Below are 20106 nucleotides of genomic sequence, written 5' to 3'. Positions count from 1 at the left end.
TATAAAGCTAGTCATTCTGTTCTGGTACTGTAGTTATAAAGCTAGTCATTCTGTTCTGGTACTGTAGTTATAAAGCTAGTCATTATGTTCTGGTATTGTAGTTATAAAGCTAGTCATTCTGTTCTGGTACTGTAGTAATAAAGCTAGTCATTCTGTTCTGATACTGTAGTTATAAAGCTAGTCATTCTGTTCTGGTACTGTAGTTATAAAGCTAGTCATTCTGTTCTGGTACTGTAGTTATAAAGCTAGTCATTATGTTCTGGTATTGTAGTTATAAAGCTAGTCATTCTGTTCTGGTACTGTAGTTATAAAGCTAGTCATTCTGTTCTGATACTGTAGTTATAAAGCTAGTCATTCTGTGCTGGTACTGTAGTTATAAAGCTAGTCATTCTGTTCTGCTACTGTAGTTATAAAGCTACTCATTCTGGTAGTGTAGTTATATAGCTAGTCATTATGCTTCTGTAGTTATATACAGTGGGCAAAAAAGTATTTAGTCAGCCACCAATTGTTCAAGTTCTCCCACTTAAAAAGATGAGAGAGGCCTGTATTTTTCATCATAGGTACACTTCAACTATGACAGAAAAAATGAATTTATTTGCAAATTATGGTGGAAAATAAGTATTTGGTCACCTACAAACAAGCAAGATTTCTGGCTCTCACAGACCTGTAACTTCTTCTTGAAGAGGCTCCTCTGTCCTCCACTCGTTACCTGTATTAATGGCACCTGTTTTAACTTGTTATCAGTATAAAAGACACCTGTCCACAACCTCAAACAGTCACACTCCAAACTCCACTATGGCCAAGACCAAAGAGCTGTCAAAGGACACTAGAAACCAAATTGTAGACCTGTACCAGGCTGGGAAGACTGAATCTGCAATAGGGAAGCAGCTTTGTTTGAAGAAATCAACTGTGGGAGCAATTATTAGGAAATGGAAGACATACAAGACCACTGATAATCTCCCTCGATCTGGGGCTCCACGCAAGATCGCACCCCGGGTGGTCAAAATGATCACAAGAACGGTGAGCAAAAATCCCAGAACCACACAGGGGAACCTAGTGAATGACCTGCAGAGAGCTGGGACCAAAGTAACAAAGCCTACCATCAGTAACACACTACGCCACCAGGGACTCCAATCCTGCAGTGCCAGACGTGTCCCCCTGCTTAAGCCAGTACATGTCCAGGCCCGTCTGAAGTTCGCTAGAGAGCATTTGGATGATCCAGAAGAAGATTGGGAGAATGTCATATGGTCAGATGAAACCAAAATATAACTTTTTGGTAAAAACTCAACTCGTCGTGTTTGGAGGACAAAGAATGCTGAGTTGCATCCAAAGAACACCATACCTACTGTGAAGCATGGGGGTGGAAACATTATGCTTTGGGGCTGTTTTTCTGCAACGGGACCAGGACGACTGATCTGTGTAAAGGAAAGAATGAATGGGGCCATGTATCGTGAGATTTTGAGTGAAAACCTCCTTCCATCAGCAAGGGCATTGAAGATGAAACGTGGCTGGGTCTTTCAGCATGACAATGATCCCAAACACACCGCCCGGGCAACGAAGGAGTGGCTTCGTAAGAAGCATTTCAAGGTCCTGGAGCGGCCTAGCCAGTCTCCAGATCTCAACCCCATAGAAAATCTTTGGAGGGAGTTGAAAGTCTGTGTTGCCCAGCAACAGCCCCAAAACATCACTTAGAGCGTTGGACTAGTAACCGGAAGGTTGCAAGTTCAAATCCCCGAGCTGACAAGGTACAAATCTGTCGTTCTGCCCCTGAACAGGCAGTTAACCCACTGTTCCTAGGCCATCATTGAAAATAAGAATTTGTTCTTAACTGACTTGCCAAGTTAAATAAAGGTAATTTATATATATATATATATATATAAAGCTAGTTATTCTGCTACTGTAGTTATATAGCTAGTTATTCTGGTACTGTAGTTATATAGTTAGTAATTCTGGTACTGTAGTTATATAGCTAGTCATTCTGTTCTGGTACTGTAGTTATAAAGCTAGTCATTCTGGTACTGTAGTTATAAAGTTAGTCATTCTGGTACTGTAGTTATAAAGCTAGTCATTCTGGTGCTGTAGTTATAAAGTTAGTCATTCTGGTACTGTAGTTATATAGCTAGTCATTCTGTTCTGGTACTGTAGTTATAAAGTTAGTCATTCTGGTGCTGTAGTTATAAAGCTAGTCATTCTGGTACTGTAGTTATAAAGCTAGTCATTCTGGTGCTGTAGTTATAAAGCTAGTCATTCTGGTACTGTAGTTATAAAGCTAGTCATTCTGGTACTGTAGTTATAAAGCTAGTCATTCTGGTACTGTAGTTATAAAGCTAGTCATTCTGGTTCTGTAGTTATAAAGCTAGTCATTCTGGGGTGGGGGGGTTGGAGGATGGGTTTAAAAAAGTCCATTGCTGTCGGGGTCGGCAACAGGCGGCCCGCGGGTCAAAACCGGCCTGCGAGTGATTCATTTTATTTTATTTTTGAGTATAAAAAGACTGTAAAATCACCAAGAATTCAGCTTAATATTAGTTTAATTTAGGAATTAAGTTCCTAAGAGACATATGTGATTGGGTCTCAATGTAATTCAAGGTATGAAATGATTGTTAAAAGAATCGGCCCATAGATGAGTATACCAGTATTAATTTAGGCTTGATTAGTTTTACTGTAGATATGTTCACATAACACTGAACGAAGACTTTTAAAGTGTCGTTTCCAGTGAATGATTTAGGGTCTTTCTATTTCACTAGAGTGGTAAAGCTGTAGAACACCTCCCTCACTGTGCCTATGGTCTGGTGAAAGACTGCTGGAATACTCATCATGTCTGTGATACAGTAAATCAGAGATTGTAATGTAGTGTGCAGACCTGAGTCAATGGGAGGTCACTGTGTGTGTGTGTGTGCTTGCGTGAAGGGGGTGTATGTGTTTTGTGTGTGCGTGTGAGTAGTCTACAAGTGTGTGTTTTTGTGTGTGTATTTGAGCACACTCGTGTATGTGTTTATATTTAATATATATTTGTGTGTATGAATGGGATTGGCCTGTGTGTGTGTGTGTGTGTGTGTGGAGGGGGGGATGTACTTGTGTATGTGTGTGAGTAGCCTATGTTTGTGTGTGTGTTTGTACACCAGTGCATGTCTGTTTATATGTATCTCTGTATGTGGTGAGCCTATATGTGTTACAGGTTAGCATAGTGATAAGAGCATCAGCAGTTATTTCCTACACTTGTCAAACTGCAGCAGTATGTCACTGGCTAATGTGGTCAGTCTGTTTTGCATTCCTTTCCTCCATATCTTAATTTCTGTTACTAAGCTTAAAGTATGTGTAGTATACTGCAATAATAACACTGTTGCTATGTATTATCTCTGAGGACAATGCAGCTCTGAGAGACAGTACTGCATCACCAAATATGTAGACCACAGTGTAAAGTTGTTGAATATGTAGACCACAGTGTAAAGAGTAGTTGAATATGTAGACCACAGTATAAAGTTGTTGAATATGTAGACCACAGTGTAAAGTTGTTGAATATGTAGACCACAGTGTAAAGAGTAGTTGAATATGTAGACCACAATGTAAAGTTGTTGAATATGTAGACCACAGTGTAAAGAGTAGTTGAATATGTAGACAACAGTGTAAAGAGTAGTTGAATATGTAGACCACGGTGTAAAGAGTAGTTGAATATGTAGACCACAGTGTAAAGTTGTTGAATATGTAGACCACAGTGTAAAGAGTAGTTGAATATGTAGACCACTGTGTAAAGTTGTTGAATATGTAGACCACAGTGTAAAGTTGTTGAATATGTAGACCACTGTGTAAAGTTGTTGAATATGTAGACAACAGTGTAAAGTTGTTGAATATGTAGACAACAGTGTAAAGTTGTTGAATATGTAGACCACTGTGTAAAGTTGTTGAATATGTAGACAACAGTGTAACATTGTTGAATATGTAGACCACAGTGTAAAGTTGTTGAATATGTAGACCACTGTGTAAAGTTGTTGAATATGTAGACCACAGTGTAAAGTTGTTGAATATGTAGACCACAGTGTAAAGAGTTGTTGAATATGTAGACCACGGTGTAAAGAGTTGTTGAATATGTAGACCACAGTGTAAAGTTGTTGAATATGTAGACCACAGTGTAAAGTTGTTGAATATGTAGACCACGGTGTAAAGTTGTTGAATATGTAGACAACAGTGTTGAATATGTAGAAAGTTGTTGAATATGTAGACACAGTGTGTAAAGTTGTTGAATATGTAGACCACAGTATAAAGTTGTTGAATATGTAGACCACAGTGTTGAATAAGACCACTGTGTAAAGTTGTTGAATATGTAGACCACAGTGTAAAGTTGTTGAATATGTAGACAACAGTGTAACATTGTTGAATATGTAGACCTCAGTGTAAAGTTGTTGAATATGTAGACCACAGTGTAAAGTTGTTGAATATGTAGACAACAGTGTAACATTGTTGAATATGTAGACAACAGTGTAAAGTTGTTGAATATGTAGACCACTGTGTAAAGTTGTTGAATATGTAGACCACAGTATAACATTGTTGAATATGTAGACCACTGTGTAAAGTTGTTGAATATGTAGACAACAGTGTAAAGTTGTTGAATATGTAGACCACTGTGTAAAGTTGTTGAATATGTAGACCACAGTATAACATTGTTGAATATGTAGACCACAGTGTAAAGTTGTTGAATATGTAGACCACAGTATAACATTGTTGAATATGTAGACCACTGTGTAAAGTTGTTGAATATGTAGACCACTGTGTAAAGTTGTTGAATATGTAGACCACAGTATAACATTGTTGAATATGTAGACCACTGTGTAAAGTTGTTGAATATGTAGACCACAGTGTAACATTGTTGAATATGTAGACCACAGTGTAAAGTTGTTGAATATGTAGACCACAGTGTAAAGTTGTTGAATATGTAGACCACAGTGTAAAGTTGTTGAATATGTAGACAACAGTGTAACATTGTTGAATATGTAGACCTCAGTGTAAAGAGTAGTTGAATATGTAGACCACAGTATAACATTGTTGAATATGTAGACCACAGTGTAAAGAGTTGTTGAATATGTAGACCACAGTGTAAAGAGTAGTTGAAATTTAGACCACAGTGTAAAGAGTTGTTGAATATGTAGACCACGGTGTAAAGAGTAGTTGAATATGTAGACCACAGTGTAAAGAGTTGTTGAACCACAAGAGATAAATAGGATGGTATGTCCCTCCTATGAGATGAATAGGCTTGATTAGGTCTTTGCTGGTGCATGACTGCTGAAGCCCACAACCCCTCAGTTTATCCCTAACCATGTTGCCCTGAGGCATTGAAACTTACCCCCAGAACAGAGTCTCTTCAGCAGACACTGGCTAACATGTTCCAGTGACTGGATAACCAACCTGCTAGACAGAGAGCAGGGGGTTCCTGTTTAGAAGCTTGGCAGAGAGTCTCTGTAACAAAGCCGTGGGGCTCAATACGTGGATCAGGTAAATAAAAGAGGAAGAGATGTCTTTCTAACCCAAGTCTATATGTAACCATTACTCAGCATATTAAGATGGTAAGCTGATATGAAGCTAAATTGAATGACCTGAGAAGTGGATGTATGGGGTGGTTGTGACTCTAATGAGTCGATTGGTCTGATCTTTCTACATATGTTTCATTTCTTATTCAGTGTTCTAGTCTCACTTCTCCCAGGGTCCTGACTGTAGCAATGCAATCACGATGTCTATTCTTAGAATAATGCCTGCTAGCTCAATGCAGCTATTCTAGCTCAAATCAATGCTAATTCATTATCGATTTTTTTTGTTCAGCTCTTATCCTCCTACCTCCCCAGGCCAACCAATGGCCATGTCTTCTCAGTAACGAGACACTTTACTGCATGGTCTGTGTGGATATTCTGGTTTGAGCCGTCATTTGTCTGGTCTAGATGATATCAGGGCTTGATTTATGTGGCCTTTACAGATTAAGATATATCCATCCCTAGTCTCTCTGGTTGACTTTAAACTTCACCAATTAAAGGGATGGCTCAGGGATTTAACAAAAACCAAAGTGTAGATTTCAGTCACTCCTTGTCCATAGACTGCTTTCAAGGTAAGGGAGCAAACATGTAAATACGTAAAATCGCTGAACTATCCCTTTTATACAATTCTGCTACTTTCAGTGGGATAGGTCATAGACACAGTTTCTATTTGGTATACCAGCGGTAGCATTTACAGTAAAGCAGGGGCTTGGTACAGTAATGTGCAGGGTATAGTAAGGTATTATTTCAGTGGGTTACAACAGTATTAGGTAATAGATGTTGTGTGTGTGTGAGGGGGTTAATTGATCCCAATGAGCATTACTGTAGGTTGTTGGCCCAGACTCCAGTAAGAGGAGAGTGCCCTCTGGGGAAGATGGTGTGTGTGTGTGTGCCTGTACGTGCACACGTGTGAGTGGGGAGGACCTAAGTTTCTGTAGCCATCCTGCCGGCTCAGCAGTATCACAACCCTCTAAATGGTGAGCTAATGATCACTTCACTATCAGAACCCTATAAATGGTGAGCTAATGATCACTTCACTATCACAACCCTCTAAATGGTGAGCTAATGATCACTTCACTATCACAACCCTCTAAATGGTGAACTAATGATCACGTCACTATCAGAACCCTCTAAATGGTGAACTAATGATCACTTCACTATCAGAACCCTCTAAATGGTGAACTAATGATCACGTCACTATCAGAACCCTCTAAATGGTGAGCTAATGATCACTTCACTATCACAACCCTCTAAATGGTGAACTAATGATCACGTCACTATCAGAACCCTCTAAAAGGTGAACTAATGATCACGTCACTATCAGAACCCTCTAAATGGTGAACTAATGATCACGTCACTATCAGAACCCTCTAAAAGGTGAACTAATGATCACGTCACTATCAGAACCCTATAAATGGTGAGCTAATGATCACTTCACTTCCCAACACACTTTAGGTCTGTCTTTTGTTAAGTGCTGGGAAAATCTAGTGCAGGGACCACCACTCCACTGGATTAAAGGGAACTGTGTGTTATTACAGATGTAGGGATAGGTCTATGGAGAATATTGGCTGTTATTTCTTTCCACAGTCAATGATGGTGTTACGATTGGTAGGCTGTGTTTCCCAAAAGGTGGATCAGGAAGATCAATATGGGTTTCTCTTGCACCTGATTCGTTGTTGCTGAACGCTAGATTGCGTCGACGAACAGTTTTTGCTTATTGGGTCTCAAGAACATTTGAATGGCTTTAAGTCTGTCACAGTGCCAAGAAAACCCTTGAAACCACAGCTGTATGGGATAGTGCCTTTTGGTTTTGGAATAATGTCAGTAAACTCTCCACTCCTCTCTCTCCTCCAACATACTAGTTGACCGGTGGGTATTACATGTTTGAGACATCAACAGACCTCTCACCTCCTGCTGTTGCCATAACAAATGCTGGAATTCAGGAAACAGGAAGTGTGTGTTCTAACAGGGGTAGGATCTAACAGGCCCTCTCCCTGGAAACAGCCACAGGCAGAGGTATGAGTGAGTTAGGTCTACTTGTGATGTTTGTTGTGCAGGGTAGTCCAGGGTGAGTTTCCTGAAGGCTGTCTTTCTCTCGTCGACCCAGGCCCAGACCACTCATAGCATAGCATAAACTATTTTGTTGCTGTAGGGCTGCCGGCTGCGTTGTCTAGAGAAATAAAGTGCAACGTTAGCTATGACGTTACCTATGACTTGTCCCTAATCAGTAAGACAGGCTAGTCTTCATTACCTGTCGTAGTATTGGCTCAGAGATGGAGAAGTGGAGAGGGACACTATTTACTAATCTCTGTTCGTTCTCTTTCCACTGCAACTTTACTCTTGCTAAGTTGAAATGAAGTGCAGTGGAGTTGCAGGCTTACAGCACCACTACAGTACCACAATAGTTCACTTATTAAGTCTTTCAGTCACTCCTGGAATTGCATAGTTGTTTTAATCAGTAGAGAAGTCTTATAAACTGAGAGAGTGTGATCTGGCACAACTCTGACACAGGCCCTGCACTACAGTTGGGCTCAGTTGGCTTTTCCATACCATACGATATCTTAAATACCACCATGTTGCAGGTAGAAATGTAAAGTATAGAACTGACACCATTCTCTATTCTTTACAACAGAGAAGTGTTTCTATAGCCTGGTTGAACCAGACTGAATGCTGCACTCACCATTGTTTCTGGTGAGCGCACAGTTCAGTCAGGTTTAACCAGGCTAGCATTTCTGATCTACACACTACACTTCTATTGGAACTCTCTGTAATGAATACGCCCTATTATGTCTGCCTATCTGACCTTTGACCTCTTATGTGTTTTCCTCCACAGAGCCGAGAAGACTGAGGTGCTGAGTGATGACCTTCTACAGGTGAATATTAGTATTCTGTCTCCTGCTTCCACTTTATACTCAGTCACAGCAGCCTTAGACACTGTCAAGTCAAATGCAACCATTAACATACAGTATGACTTGTGTTGACTGGGTGTAACGTGATGACTTGTGTTGACTAGATGGAACATGTGATGACTTGTGTTGACTGGGTGTAACGTGATGACTTGTGTTGACTAGATGGAACATGTGATGACTTGTGTTGACTGGGTGTAACGTGATGACTTGTGTTGACTGGATGGAACATGTGATGACTTGTGTTGACTGGATGGAACATGTGATGACTTGTGTTGACTGGATGGAACATGTGATGACTTGTGTTGACTAGATGGAACATGTGATGACTTGTGTTGACTAGATGGAACATGTGATGACTTGTGTTGACTAGATGGAACATGTGATGACTTGTGTTGACTAGATGGAACATGTGATGACTTGTGTTGACTAGATGGAACATGTGATGACTTGTGTTGACTGGATGGAACATGTGATGACTTGTGTTGACTAGATGGAACATGTGATGACTTGTGTTGACTAGATGGAACATGTGATGACTTGTGTTGACTAGATGGAACATGTGATGACTTGTGTTGACTGGATGGAACATGTGATGACTTGTGTTGACTAGATGGAACATGTGATGACTTGTGTTGACTAGATGGAACATGTGATGACTTGTGTTGACTAGATGGAACATGTGATGACTTGTGTTGACCAGATGGAACATGTGATGACTTGTGTTGACTAGATGGAACGTGATGACTTGTGTTGACTAGATGGAACAAACATGTGATGACTTGTGTTGACTAGATGGAACATGTGATGACTTGTGTTAACTGGATGGAACATGTGATGTCATGGGGAAAAGGTCCGATGCTGAACAAAAGAAGACCATGGGTTCGAAACCCGAAACGGGAGTAATTTAATTTAGTGAACCTGTGATTGTTTCTGAATGACAAAATACATTGCCTTGTAAACTTGGCAAGACAAGTTGGCTAAAGCAGAACTGTTTGTTTCAAGCCGTGTTATCAAGTTCACAGTCTACCTCCATCTTCATAACCCCTCCTAGCAGAGATATGCAACATGAGTCATTTAGTGATGAGGGATTTAGTCAATGTACACACACAAAAACACATCCTGTCTATTTTTGGTAAGAAATCTTGACTCTGGTCTTGAAACAAGGCTGTTGGGAAGGGTTTGTTGTTGTGTCTGGTTTTCAGTGATGCGCTGCCAGGTGCGATGTGTGAGAAAGACGGTTACCATGTTTTTCCAATCAGAACAGACCTTGGCAGCTTGTTTTACTCCAGAACACATACTGTGTCCATGATGTGCCAGGGAGAACAACATGGCAGCTGAATAAAGTGGCTGAGTGTATGTTAACTGAGAGGAGAGAGAGTGTATGTTAACTGAGAGGAGGAGAGAGAGTGTATGTTAACTGAGAGGAGGAGAGAGAGTGTATGTTAACTGAGAGGAGGAGAGAGAGTGTATGTTAACTGAGAGGAGGAGAGAGAGAGTATGTTAACTGAGAGGAGGAGAGAGAGTGTATGTTAACTGAGAGGAGGAGAGTGTATGTTAGAGGAGTATGTTAACTGAGAGGAGGAGAGAGAGTGTATGTTACCTGAGAGGAGAGAGAGAGTGTATGTTAACTGAGAGGAGAGAGAGAGTATGTTAACTGAGAGGAGAGAGAGTGTATGTTAACTGAGAGGAGAGAGAGAGTGTATGTTAACTGAGAGGAGAGAGAGAGAGTGTATGTTAACTGAGAGGAGGAGAGAGAGTGTATGTTAACTGAGAGGAGGAGAGAGAGTGTATGTTAACTGAGAGGAGGAGAGAGAGTGTATGTTAACTGAGAGGAGGAGAGAGTGTATGTTAACTGAGAGGAGGAGAGAGAGTGTATGTTAACTGAGAGGAGAGAGAGAGTGTATGTTAACTGAGAGGAGAGAGAGAGTGTATGTTAACTGAGAGGAGAGAGAGAGTATGTTAACTGAGAGGAGGAGAGAGTTAACTGAGAGAGAGTATGTTAACTGAGAGGAGAGAGAGAGTGTATGTTAACTGAGAGGAGGAGAGAGAGTGTATGTTAACTGAGAGGAGGAGAGAGAGTGTATGTTAACTGAGAGAGAGAGAGAGTGTATGTTAACTGAGAGGAGGAGAGAGTGTATGTTAACTGAGAGGAGAGAGAGTGTATGTTAACTGAGAGGAGGAGAGAGTGTATGTTAACTGAGAGGAGGAGAGAGTGTATGTTAACTGAGAGGAGGAGAGAGTGTATGTTAACTGAGAGGAGAGAGAGTGTATGTTAATTGAGAGGAAGAGAGAGAGTGTATGTTAACTGAGAGGAGAGAGAGTGTATGTTAACTGAGAGGAGGAGAGAGTGTATGTTAACTGAGAGGAGGAGAGAGAGAGAGTGTATGTTAACTGAGAGGAGAGAGAGAGTGTATGTTAACTGAGAGGAGGAGAGAGAGTGTATGTTAACTGAGAGGAGAGAGAGAGTGTATGTTAACTGAGAGGAGGAGAGAGAGAGTGTATGTTAACTGAGAGGAGAGAGAGAGTGTATGTTAACTGAGAGGAGGAGAGAGAGTGTATGTTAACTGAGAGGAGGAGAGAGAGTGTATGTTAACTGAGAGGAGAGAGAGAGTGTATGTTAACTGAGAGGAGGAGAGAGATGTTAACTGAGAGGAGGAGAGAGAGAGTGTATGTTAACTGAGAGGAGGAGAGAGAGTGTATGTTAACTGAGAGGAGGAGAGAGAGTGTATGTTAACTGAGAGGAGGAGAGAGAGTATGTTAACTGAGAGGAGAGAGAGAGTTAACTGTGTATGTTAACTGAGAGGAGGAGAGAGAGTGTATGTTAACTGAGAGGAGGAGAGAGAGTGTATGTTAACTGAGAGGAGGAGAGAGAGAGTGTTAACTGAGAGGAGGAGAGAGAGTGTATGTTAACTGAGAGGAAGAGAGAGAGTGTATGTTAACTGAGAGGAGGAGAGAGAGAGTGTATGTTAACTGAGAGGAAGAGAGAGAGAGTATGTTAACTGAGAGGAGGAGAGAGAGAGTGTATGTTAACTGAGAGGAGGAGAGAGAGAGAGTGTATGTTAACTGAGAGGAGAGAGAGTGTATGTTAACTGAGGAGGAGAGAGAGTGTATGTTAACTGAGAGGAGGAGAGAGAGTGTATGTTAACTGAGAGGAGGAGAGAGTGTATGTTAACTGAGAGGAGGAGAGAGAGAGTGTATGTTAACTGAGAGGAGAGAGAGTGTAGAACTGAGAGGAGGATGTTAACTGAGAGGAGGAGAGAGAGTGTATGTTAACTGAGAGGAGGAGAGAGTGTATGTTAACTGAGAGGAGGAGAGAGAGAGTGTATGTTAACTGAGAGGAGGAGAGAGAGTGTATGTTAACTGAGAGGAGGAGAGAGAGAGTATGTTAACTGAGAGGAGGAGAGAGTGTATTAACTGAGAGGAGAGAGTATGTTAACTGAGAGGAGGAGAGAGAGTGTATGTTAACTGAGAGGAGAGAGAGAGAGAGGAGAGTATGTTAACTGAGAGGAGGAGAGAGAGAGAGGAGAGAGATGTATGTTAACTGAGAGGAGAGAGAGAGTATGTTAACTGAGAGGAGGAGAGAGAGTGTATGTTAACTGAGAGGAGGAGAGAGAGTATGTTAACTGAGAGGAGAGAGAGAGTGTATGTTAACTGAGAGGAGGAGAGAGAGTGTATGTTAACTGAGAGGAGAGAGAGAGAGTGTATGTTAACTGAGAGGAGAGAGAGAGTGTTGTTAACTGAGAGGAGGAGAGAGAGAGTGTATGTTAACTGAGAGGAGGAGAGAGAGTGTATGTTAACTGAGAGGAGGAGAGAGTGTATGTTAACTGAGAGGAGGAGAGAGTGTATGTTAACTGAGAGGAAGAGAGAGAGTGTATGTTAACTGAGAGGAGGAGAGAGAGTGTATGTTAACTGAGAGGAAGAGAGAGAGTGTATGTTAACTGAGAGGAGGAGAGAGTGTATGTTAACTGAGAGGAGGAGAGAGTGTATGTTAACTGAGAGGAGAGAGAGTGTATGTTAACTGAGAGGAGAGAGAGAGTGTATGTTAACTGAGAGGAGGAGAGAGAGTGTATGTTAACTGAGAGGAGGAGAGAGAGTGTATGTTAACTGAGAGGAGAGAGAGAGTGTATGTTAACTGAGAGGAGAGAGAGAGTGTATGTTAACTGAGAGGAGAGAGAGAGTGTATGTTAACTGAGAGGAGGAGAGAGAGAGAGTATGTTAACTGAGAGGAGGAGAGAGAGAGTATGTTAACTGAGAGGAGGAGAGAGAGTGTATGTTAACTGAGAGGAGAGAGAGAGTGTATGTTAACTGAGAGGAGGAGAGAGAGTGTATGTTAACTGAGAGGAGGAGAGAGTGTATGTTAACTGAGAGGAGGAGAGAGAGTGTATGTTAACTGAGAGGAGGAGAGAGTGTATGTTAACTGAGAGGAGGAGAGAGTGTATGTTAACTGAGAGGAGAGAGAGTGTATGTTAACTGAGAGGAAGAGAGAGAGTGTATGTTAACTGAGAGGAGAGAGAGTGTATGTTAACTGAGAGGAGGAGAGAGAGAGTGTATGTTAACTGAGAGGAGGAGAGAGAGTATGTTAACTGAGAGGAGGAGAGAGTGTATGTTAACTGAGAGGAGGAGAGAGAGTGTATGTTAACTGAGAGGAAGAGAGAGAGTGTATGTTAACTGAGAGGAGGAGAGAGAGTGTATGTTAACTGAGAGGAGAGAGAGAGTGTATGTTAACTGAGAGGAGAGAGAGAGTATGTTAACTGAGAGGAGAGAGAGAGAGAGTGTATGTTAACTGAGAGGAGAGAGAGAGAGTGTATGTTAACTGAGAGGAGAGAGAGAGTGTATGTTAACTGAGAGGAGAGAGAGTGTATGTTAACTGAGAGGAGGAGAGAGTGTAGTTAACTGAGAGGAGGAGAGAGAGAGTGTATGTTAACTGAGAGGAGGAGAGAGAGTGTATGTTAACTGAGAGGAGGAGAGAGAGTGTATGTTAACTGAGAGGAGGAGAGAGTGTATGTTAACTGAGAGGAGAGAGAGAGTGTATGTTAACTGAGAGGAGGAGAGAGAGAGTGTATGTTAACTGAGAGGAGGAGAGAGAGTGTATGTTAACTGAGAGGAGGAGAGAGAGAGTGTATGTTAACTGAGAGGAGGAGAGAGTGTATGTTAACTGAGAGGAGGAGAGAGAGAGTGTATGTTAACTGAGAGGAGGAGAGAGAGAGTATGTTAACTGAGAGGAGGAGAGAGAGAGTATGTTAACTGAGAGGAGGAGAGAGAGAGTGTATGTTAACTGAGAGGAGGAGAGAGAGAGTGTATGTTAACTGAGAGGAGAGAGAGAGTGTATGTTAACTGAGAGGAGAGAGAGAGTGTATGTTAACTGAGAGGAGGAGAGAGAGAGTATGTTAACTGAGAGGAGGAGAGAGAGTGTATGTTAACTGAGAGGAGGAGAGAGAGTGTATGTTAACTGAGATGTTAACTGAGAGGAGAGAGAGAGTGTATGTTAACTGAGAGGAGGAGAGAGAGTGTATGTTAACTGAGAGGAGGAGAGAGAGTGTATGTTAACTGAGAGGAGGAGAGAGAGTGTATGTTAACTGAGAGGAAGAGAGAGAGTGTATGTTAACTGAGAGGAGGAGAGAGAGTGTATGTTAACTGAGAGGAGGAGAGAGAGTGTATGTTAACTGAGAGGAGGAGAGAGTGTATGTTAACTGAGAGGAGAGAGAGAGTGTATGTTAACTGAGAGGAGAGAGAGAGAGTGTATGTTAACTGAGAGGAGGAGAGAGAGAGTGTATGTTAACTGAGAGGAGGAGAGAGAGTGTATGTTAACTGAGAGGAGGAGAGAGAGTGTATGTTAACTGAGAGGAGAGAGAGAGTGTATGTTAACTGAGAGGAAGAGAGAGAGTGTATGTTAACTGAGAGGAAGAGAGAGAGTGTATGTTAACTGAGAGGAGGAGAGAGAGAGTGTATGTTAACTGAGAGGAAGAGAGAGAGTGTATGTTAACTGAGAGGAGAGAGAGAGTGTATGTTAACTGAGAGGAGAGAGAGAGTGTATGTTAACTGAGAGGAGAGAGAGAGTGTATGTTAACTGAGAGAGAGAGTTAACTGAGAGAGTGTATGTTAACTGAGAGGAGAGAGAGAGTGTATGTTAACTGAGAGGAGAGAGAGAGAGTGTATGTTAACTGAGAGGAGGAGAGAGTGTAGTTAACTGAGAGGAGAGAGAGAGTATGTTAACTGAGAGGAGAGAGAGAGAGTGTTAACTGAGAGGAGAGAGAGAGAGTATGTTAACTGAGAGGAGAGAGAGAGAGTGTATGTTAACTGAGAGGAGAGAGAGAGTATGTTAACTGAGAGGAGAGAGAGAGAGTATGTTAACTGAGAGGAGGAGAGAGTGTATGTTAACTGAGAGGAGGAGAGAGAGTGTATGTTAACTGAGAGGAGAGAGAGTGTGTATGTTAACTGAGAGGAGGAGAGAGAGAGAGTATGTTAACTGAGAGGAGAGAGAGAGTGTATGTTAACTGAGAGGAGGAGAGAGAGTGTATGTTAACTGAGAGGAAGAGAGAGAGTGTATGTTAACTGAGAGGAGAGAGAGAGAGTATGTTAACTGAGAGGAGAGAGAGAGAGAGAGGAGTAACTGAGAGGAGAGAGAGAGAGTATGTTAACTGAGAGGAGGAGAGAGAGTGTATGTTAACTGAGAGGAGAGAGAGAGAGTATGTTAACTGAGAGGAGAGAGAGAGTGTATGTTAACTGAGAGGAGAGAGAGAGAGTATGTTAACTGAGAGGAGGAGAGAGAGTATGTTAACTGAGAGGAGTGTATGTTAACTGAGAGGAGGAGAGAGAGTATGTTAACTGAGAGGAGAGAGAGAGAGATAACTGAGAGGAGAGAGAGAGTATGTTAACTGAGAGGAGGAGAGAGAGAGTGTATGTTAACTGAGAGGAGAGAGGAGAGAGAGAGTGTATGTTAACTGAGAGGAGGAGAGAGAGAGTGTATGTTAACTGAGAGGAGGAGAGAGAGAGTATGTTAACTGAGAGGAGAGAGAGAGAGAGTATGTTAACTGAGAGGAGAGAGAGATGTTAACTGAGAGGAGAGAGAGAGAGAGTATGTTAACTGAGAGGAGAGAGAGAGAGTGTATGTTAACTGAGAGGAGAGAGAGATGTTAACTGAGAGGAGAGAGAGAGAGTTGTTAACTGAGAGGAGAGAGAGAGAGAGTATGTTAACTGAGAGGAGAGAGAGAGAGTATGTTAACTGAGAGGAGAGAGAGAGATGTTAACTGTATGTTAACTGAGAGGAGAGAGAGAGAGTATGTTAACTGAGAGGAGAGAGAGAGAGTATGTTAACTGAGAGGAGAGAGAGATGTTAACTGAGAGGAGAGAGAGAGTGTATGTTAACTGAGAGGAGAGAGAGAGTATGTTAACTGAACTGAGAGTAGAGAGAGGAGAGAGAGAGTATGTTAACTGAGAGGAGAGAGAGAGTGTATGTTAACTGAGAGGAGGAGAGAGAGAGTATGTTAACTGAGAGGAGAGAGAGAGAGTGTATGTTAACTGAGAGGAGGAGAGAGAGAGTGTATGTTAACTGAGAGGAGAGAGAGAGAGTAGAGAGAGAGTATGTTAACTGAGAGGAAGAGAGAGAGAGTATGTTAACTGAGAGGAGAGAGAGAGAGAGTGTATGTTAACTGAGAGGAGGAGAGAGAGTGTATGTTAACTGAGAGGAGAGAGAGAGAGTGTATGTTAACTGAGAGGAGAGAGAGAGAGTATGTTAACTGAGAGGAGGAGAGAGAGAGTGTATGTTAACTGAGAGGAGAGAGAGAGAGTATGTTAACTGAGAGGAGAGAGAGAGTGTATGTTAACTGAGAGGAGAGAGAGAGTGTATGTTAACTGAGAGGAGAGAGAGAGAGTGTATGTTAACTGAGAGGAGAGAGAGAGTGTATGTTAACTGAGAGGAGAGAGAGAGAGTATGTTAACTGAGAGGAGAGAGAGAGTGTATGTTAACTGAGAGGAGGAGAGAGAGAGAGTTAACTGAGAGGAGAGAGAGAGAGAGTATGTTAACTGAGAGGAGAGAGAGAGTGTATGTTAACTGAGAGGAGAGAGAGAGTATGTTAACTGAGAGGAGAGAGAGAGTGTATGTTAACTGAGAGGAGGAGAGAGAGTGTATGTTAACTGAGAGGAGGAGAGAGAGAGAGGAGAGTATGTTAACTGAGAGGAGAGAGAGAGAGAGTATGTTAACTGAGAGAGGAGAGAGAGAGTATGTTAACTGAGAGGAGGAGAGAACTGAGAGGAGAGAGAGAGTGTATGTTAACTGAGAGGAGAGAGAGAGAGTTAACTGAGAGGAGAGAGAGAGTGTATGTTAACTGAGAGGAGAGAGAGAGAGAGTGTATGTTAACTGAGAGGAGAGAGAGAGAGTGTATGTTAACTGAGAGGAGAGAGAGAGTGTATGTTAACTGAGAGGAGAGAGAGAGTATGTTAACTGAGAGGAGAGAGAGAGAGTATGTTAACTGAGAGGAGAGAGAGAGAGTATGTTAACTGAGAGGAGGAGAGAGTGTATGTTAACTGAGAGGAGAGAGAGAGTGTATGTTAACTGAGAGGAGAGAGAGAGTGTATGTTAACTGAGAGGAGAGAGAGAGAGTATGTTAACTGAGAGGAGAGAGAGAGTGTATGTTAACTGAGAGGAGAGAGAGAGTGTATGTTAACTGAGAGGAGAGAGAGAGAGTATGTTAACTGAGAGGAGAGAGAGAGATGTTAACTGAGAGGAGAGAGAGAGAGTATGTTAACTGAGAGGAGAGAGAGAGAGTATGTTAACTGAGAGGAGAGAGAGAGTGTATGTTAACTGAGAGGAGGAGAGAGAGTGTATGTTAACTGAGAGGAGGAGAGAGAGAGTATGTTAACTGTTAAACTGAGAGGAGAGAGAGAGAGTATGTTAACTGAGAGGAGAGAGAGAGTGTATGTTAACTGAGAGGAGAGAGAGAGAGTATGTTAACTGTATGTTAACTGAGAGGAGAGAGAGAGTAGTTAACTGAGAGGAGAGAGAGTGTATGTTAACTGAGAGGAGAGAGAGAGAGTATGTTAACTGAGAGGAGAGAGAGAGAGTATGTTAACTGAGAGGAGAGAGAGAGTATGTTAACTGAGAGGAGAGAGAGAGAGTATGTTAACTGAGAGGAGAGAGAGAGTATGTTAACTGAGAGGAGTATGTTAACTGAGAGGAGAGAGAGAGTGTATGTTAACTGAGAGGAGAGAGAGAGAGTGTATGTTAACTGAGAGGAGAGAGAGAGTATGTTAACTGAGAGGAGGAGAGAGAGAGTGTATGTTAACTGAGAGGAGGAGAGAGAGAGTATGTTAACTGAGAGGAGAGAGAGAGTGTATGTTAACTGAGAGGAGAGAGAGAGTGTATGTTAACTGAGAGGAGAGAGAGAGAGTGTATGTTAACTGTTAACTGAGAGGAGAGAGAGAGTATGTTAACTGAGAGGAGGAGAGAGAGAGTATGTTAACTGAGAGGAGAGAGAGAGTGTATGTTAACTGAGAGGAGAGAGAGTATGTTAACTGAGAGGAGAGAGAGAGTGTATGTTAACTGAGAGGAGAGAGAGAGAGTGTATGTTAACTGAGAGGAGAGAGAGAGAGAGTATGTTAACTGAGAGGAGAGAGAGAGTGTATGTTAACTGAGAGGAGAGAGAGAGAGTATGTTAATGAGAGAGAGGAGAGAGAGAGTATGTTAACTGAGAGGAGAGAGAGAGAGTATGTTAACTGAGAGGAGGAGAGAGAGAGTGTATGTTAACTGTATGTTAACTGAGAGGAGAGAGAGAGAGTGTATGTTAACTGAGAGGAGAGAGAGAGTGTATGTTAACTGAGAGGAGAGAGAGAGAGTGTATGTTAACTGAGAGGAGGAGAGAGAGTATGTTAACTGAGAGGAGAGAGAGAGTATGTTAACTGAGAGGAGGAGAGAGAGTGTATGTTAACTGAGAGGAGGAGAGAGAGAGTATGTTAACTGAGAGGAGAGAGAGTATGTTAACTGAGAGGAGAGAGAGAGTATGTTAACTGAGAGGAGAGAGAGAGAGTTAACTGAGAGGAGAGAGAGAGTATGTTAACTGAGAGGAGAGAGAGAGTGTATGTTAACTGAGAGGAGAGAGAGAGAGTGTATGTTAACTGAGAGGAGAGAGAGTGTATGTTAACTGAGAGGAGAGAGAGAGAGTGTATGTTAACTGAGAGGAGAGAGAGAGTATGTTAACTGAGAGGAGAGAGAGAGAGTATGTTAACTGAGAGGAGAGAGAGAGTATGTTAACTGAGAGGAGAGAGAGAGAGTTAACTGTATGTTAACTGAGAGGAGAGAGAGAGTGTATGTTAACTGAGAGGAGAGAGAGAGTGTATGTTAACTGAGAGGAGAGAGAGAGTGTATGTTAACTGTGTATGTTAACTGAGAGGAGAGAGAGAGAGTGTATGTTAACTGAGAGGAGAGAGAGAGAGTATGTTAACTGAGAGGAGAGAGAGAGTGTATGTTAACTGAGAGGAGAGAGAGAGAGTATGTTAACTGAGAGGAGAGAGAGAGTGTATGTTAACTGAGAGGAGAGAGAGAGAGAGTATGTTAACTGAGAGGAGAGAGAGAGTGTATGTTAACTGAGAGGAGAGAGAGAGTGTATGTTAACTGAGAGGAGAGAGAGAGAGTATGTTAACTGAGAGGAGAGAGAGAGAGTATATGTTAACTGAGAGGAGAGAGAGAGTGTATGTTAACTGAGAGGAGAGAGAGAGAGAGTATGTTAACTGAGAGGAGGAGAGAGAGAGAGTATAAACTGAGAGGAGAGAGAGAGAGTATGTTAACTGAGAGGAGAGAGAGAGAGTATGTTAACTGAGAGGAGGAGAGAGAGAGTATGTTAACTGAGAGGAGAGAGAGTGTATGTTAACTGAGAGGAGAGAGAGAGAGAGAGTGTATGTTAACTGAGAGGAGAGAGAGAGTGTATGTTAACTGAGAGGAGAGAGAGAGAGTATGTTAACTGAGAGGAGAGAGAGAGAGTGTATGTTAACTGAGAGGAGAGAGAGAGTGTATGTTAACTGAGAGGAGAGAGAGAGTGTATGTTAACTGAGAGGAGAGAGAGAGAGTATGTTAACTGAGAGGAACTGAGAGAGAGAGTATGTTAACTGAGAGGAGAGAGAGAGTATGTTAACTGAGAGGAGGAGAGAGAGTGTATGTTAACTGAGAGGAGAGAGAGAGTGTATGTTAACTGAGAGGAGAGAGAGAGAGTATGTTAACTGAGAGGAGAGAGAGAGTGTATGTTAACTGAGAGGAGGAGAGAGAGAGTATGTTAACTGAGAGAGAGAGAGTATGTTAACTGAGAGGAGAGAGAGAGTATGTTAACTGAGAGGAGAGAGAGAGTATGTTAACTGAGAGGAGGAGAGAGAGTGTATGTTAACTGAGAGGAGAGAGAGTTAACTGAGAGGAGAGTGTATGTTAACTGAGAGGAGAGAGAGAGAGTATGTTAACTGAGAGGAGAGAGAGAGAGTGTTAACTGAGAGGAGAGAGAGAGAGTATGTTAACTGAGAGGAGAGAGAGAGGAGAGAGAGAGAGAGAGTGTATGTTAACTGAGAGGAGAGAGAGAGTGTATGTTAACTGAGAGGAGAGAGAGAGTGTATGTTAACTGAGAGGAGAGAGAGAGTGTATGTTAACTGAGAGGAGAGAGAGAGTATGTTAACTGAGAGTTAAACTGAGAGGAGAGAGAGAGAGT

At 41.9% G+C, this 20106-nt stretch overlaps 1 protein-coding gene across 4 annotated transcripts in view; it reads left to right on the top strand.

Annotated features, from left to right (window-relative positions):
• arhgap17b (Rho GTPase activating protein 17b) overlaps positions 1-20106 on the top strand; it is a 100278-nt gene that overhangs the window by 9530 nt on the left and 70642 nt on the right. For all 4 annotated transcript variants that reach the window (XM_042319210.1, XM_042319207.1, XM_042319208.1 and 1 more), the window contains exon 2: positions 8350-8389. In XM_042319210.1, coding sequence (XP_042175144.1) covers positions 8350-8389 — 40 coding nt within the window. The remainder of the gene's footprint in view (positions 1-8349; positions 8390-20106) is intronic.

The sequence above is a fragment of the Oncorhynchus tshawytscha genome, unplaced genomic scaffold, assembly GCF_018296145.1.
Source record: "Oncorhynchus tshawytscha isolate Ot180627B unplaced genomic scaffold, Otsh_v2.0 Un_scaffold_1341_pilon_pilon, whole genome shotgun sequence".
Lineage (NCBI taxonomy): Eukaryota > Metazoa > Chordata > Actinopteri > Salmoniformes > Salmonidae > Oncorhynchus > Oncorhynchus tshawytscha.
This window is presented reverse-complemented; position numbering and strand designations above follow the sequence as displayed.